Source organism: Meleagris gallopavo, chromosome 18 (assembly GCF_000146605.3).
Source record: "Meleagris gallopavo isolate NT-WF06-2002-E0010 breed Aviagen turkey brand Nicholas breeding stock chromosome 18, Turkey_5.1, whole genome shotgun sequence".
In the NCBI taxonomy this organism is placed as follows: domain Eukaryota; kingdom Metazoa; phylum Chordata; class Aves; order Galliformes; family Phasianidae; genus Meleagris; species Meleagris gallopavo.
This window is the reverse complement of record NC_015028.2, coordinates 299,704-303,016: the sequence shown is the minus strand read 5'-3', so window position 1 is coordinate 303,016 and position 3,313 is coordinate 299,704. Positions and strand designations below refer to the sequence as shown.

The 3,313-nt window shown below is 51.3% G+C and overlaps 1 protein-coding gene across 1 annotated transcript in view; it reads right to left on the bottom strand.

The window, feature by feature from the left end:
* The window catches only part of LOC109370400 (prickle planar cell polarity protein 3-A-like), a 3,604-nt gene extending 1,373 nt beyond the window's left edge, over positions 1–2,231 (bottom strand). The window contains exon 1 of the mRNA XM_031556047.1: positions 2,033–2,231. Within this exon, the coding sequence (XP_031411907.1) occupies positions 2,033–2,231 (199 nt within the window). The remainder of the gene's footprint in view (positions 1–2,032) is intronic.
* Between the last annotated feature and the right edge of the window lie 1,082 nt (positions 2,232–3,313).

Below are 3,313 nucleotides of genomic sequence, written 5' to 3'. Positions count from 1 at the left end.
CCTGGGCTCAGTCACCAAACTGCAGCAGAGCGGATCTCCAGCAGAGCTCCTTCCCCACTGCAGCCAGCCCTTAAATGGGCCCAGCAGGGTGCAGCCAGGCTCCGCCCCTTCCTGCAGCACAGGTGAGTTGCCTGCAGCTGTGCTCATTGCTGACTCACTGCTGCCTCAGGTGATCCATCAGAGCTTCAGCCCATGACTCAGCAGTTTTCATACAGTCACCAGTTGGCATCAGGGACAGACTGGGATTAAAACATGCGGGCTGTCGCAGGTCCTCCAGCTGTAAACCTCCATTGGCAGCCATTCACGTTATTCATTTTCTTTGTCCTATGGCTGTACCGGCACTTTAAGGGCCGGCCTGAAGCTGTGATGGAGCACCTGGGGAGGGGTGCGGCCCTGCAGCACAGCTGGGGGCAGTTTGGCCGTGGGTGGGGCTGAGCCAGGCTCCACCCCTCCCTGATCCCATTTAAGGGCTGGGAAGGGCAGGGGCAGCATCTGAGCCTGAGGAGTGCTGCCTTTGGAGTGTGCCTTGTTTGGGATGGGGTGAGTGGTTTTTTCTCTATTGTGGAGCTGCTATCTCTCTTTTTTGGCAGGGAATCCTGACTGTGCTTAGGGGTTGGTAGCTGTTTGTACCTGGAAGCTGCTTCCTTCACTTCAGAGTGTGGGTGAGTGTTGGTCCTTGGAATGGGGTAAGTGGTTTCTTTTTTTATTTCAGGTCTGTGATCTCCTCTTTTTGGGGGATCCCAAGTGCACTGAAGGGCTGGTAGCTGTAAGGCAGTATCTGAACCTGGAGACTGCTTCCTTTGGGGTGTGGGGTGAGCCCTTAGAATGGGGTGAGCGATTCCTGCTTTACTTCAGAGCTGTGAGCTCTGCTTTTCTGGAGGATCTCAAGCTGGATTAGAGCAGCTGTTTCTGCTATGTGTGTTGTTTCCTTTTCAGTGGTTCTCACCTCATAATCTCCAATCTGGGCTCCAAATGTGATTTTTCTGCTCCCACATCATCTCACTTCATGACTGTAATTAATAGTGCCATGTGCTAATTGCATCCATGCAGTGTTTTTTAAGGGCATTCTGTGCATCACTGCGGTGTTTTAAATTATGTTTAAATTATGCTTTTCATACAGAAGGTGGTGACGCACTGGAATCTGTGCTTTAGAGTCACTTCTAGGAGGATCTGCTCTGTGATCGCTCCCAGCACAGAGGTGAGACTGACATGGTGGTGGCTCCCAGGGTCACACTTTCTATCCTTACTAAGAGGTGTGCTGTCACCTTTTTTCTACTCATCAAGGACTTCAGCTGACTGCCTCCACTTCTGAAATACCACTGAGAGTGCCTCTATGACTGCAGCGGTGAATTCCCTCTGAACTCTGGGACTCATCTCGTCAGGACCCAAAGACTCCTGGATGTTCGGGTCCTCAGGTGATCCAGAACCTGATCTCCCATCACAGTTCGGGATTGGAAGGGTTCTGTGGGTCTGGCATTGCTTCCTCAATCCCCACCTACCAAACCAAAGGTGAGGGCAGTGTATAATGAGCAGTTATCAGAGATGATGGAAGCAAAAATGTTGTTGGGTACCTGAGCCTTCTCTGGCGGTAAGCAGCATCGTGCACAGAGTGCAGCCACGTTGCTCTGAGAAAGGAGCGCAGCTTTGTGAAAGAGGCGCATATGTGGGGCAGTGCCTTCATTACTGCGTTGTGTCCAACAGGTGGCAGCAGAGCTGCGGTGCTCCCGAGTGCCGTAACGACTGCACAGAGATGTGGGTCTTCATGGGAACAGCAAGGAGCCGGAATCTGCATTTCCTGGAATGGCCCGGAAGCTCACTTTGCTGACTGGTAATTGTCTGCCCAGCAGGTAAGGGCAATGCACACCCACCAGTGTTCACCCATTCCATAGCACGGCACAACATGGTGCTCCCAGAGCTCTGAATTGCACTTCATCGTGCCCAGAAGGCTTCCTGTCCTTTTCTTTCTGCGTTCTCCTTGTCTCTGGCCTTTCACTGCAGTGTTTTCCTTCCCTTAGCCCTCTGTGTTCCCTACTGCATTCTCTTGTCCTCCTGTTTTCGTGTTCCACACCACATTCTCCTGGCCTTTTCCTCTTGCTTTCTTTGCCACATTCACTCTGGCATTCAGTTTTGGCGTTCCCTGCTGCGTTCTCTTGCCCTCCTGCTTTGGCATATCCTTCCGTGCAGTCTTGGCCAACGACCTTTGTATTTCCACGCCACATTCTCTCGGCCATTGCCCTTGGCTTTCTGTTGCCACATTCATGTCGGCATTCAGTTTTGGCGTTCCCTGCCGCGTTCTCTTGGCCATCATCCTTGGCATTTCCTTCCACATTCTCTTGGCCCTTGCCCTTGCCTGGGCATTCCCTTGTCCTCCTGTTTTTGTGTTCCGTGTCACATTCTCTTTGCCATAGCCCTTGGCTTTATGTTGCCACATCCTCTTCAGCATTCCGTTTTGGCGTTCCCGGCAGCATTCTCTTGCTCTCCTGTTCTGGCACTTCCCGCCATGTTCTCTCGGCCCTTGCCTGTGCGTTCCCTGCAGCATTCTCTTTGACCTCCTGTTTTGGTCTTCCAGCTGCATTCTGCATTGGCCTTCTTTGCCGCGTTCTCTTTGCCCTCCTATTTTGGTGCTTCCTGCCATGTTTTCTCTTACCCTTGCTTGGGCTTCCATCCCATGTTCCCTTGGCCTTCCGTTTTGGCATTTCTCGCTGTGTTCTCTTGGCCTTTGCCCTTGGCCTTTCCTGCTGTGGTCTCTTTGGCTGTATATTTTGGCCTTTCCTGTTGCATTCTCCTTGCCCTTGCCCTCACCTTGGCTTTCCATTGGGTGCTCTCTTTGCTTTTGCCCTTGCCTTAGCTCGGCTGTTTGCTTTGCATTTACCTTGGCTTTCCATGGGAGTTCTGCTTCCCTTTGCCTTTGGCACTCTGGGATTGGCTGGGAGGCAACATTAATGTCAACCTTGACCTGAACCCATAGCTGAATGGGAGTTCTGATGATGATTATGTTAACCTGCAGTGTATCTGTAAACCCTAACCCTAAACCCTTAACCCAATATTAAAAATGTCTCTTACCCTAAATGCTGCCATAAAAATAACGCCCCATGTTTTCTGTCAAAGTAACCTGAATTGTAATTGTAGTGCAGAACACTGTTAAACTGACTGTAACTTCAACCCTATCAATAGCATTAATTGTATCCCTAACGCTCCCTTGCGTCATCATTAGAGCAATGTGCGGAGGGCGCAGCCCTACATATGTGGGGCAGTGCCTTCATTACTGTGTTGTGTCCCAACAGGTGGCGGCAGAGCTGCGGTCCTCCGAAGT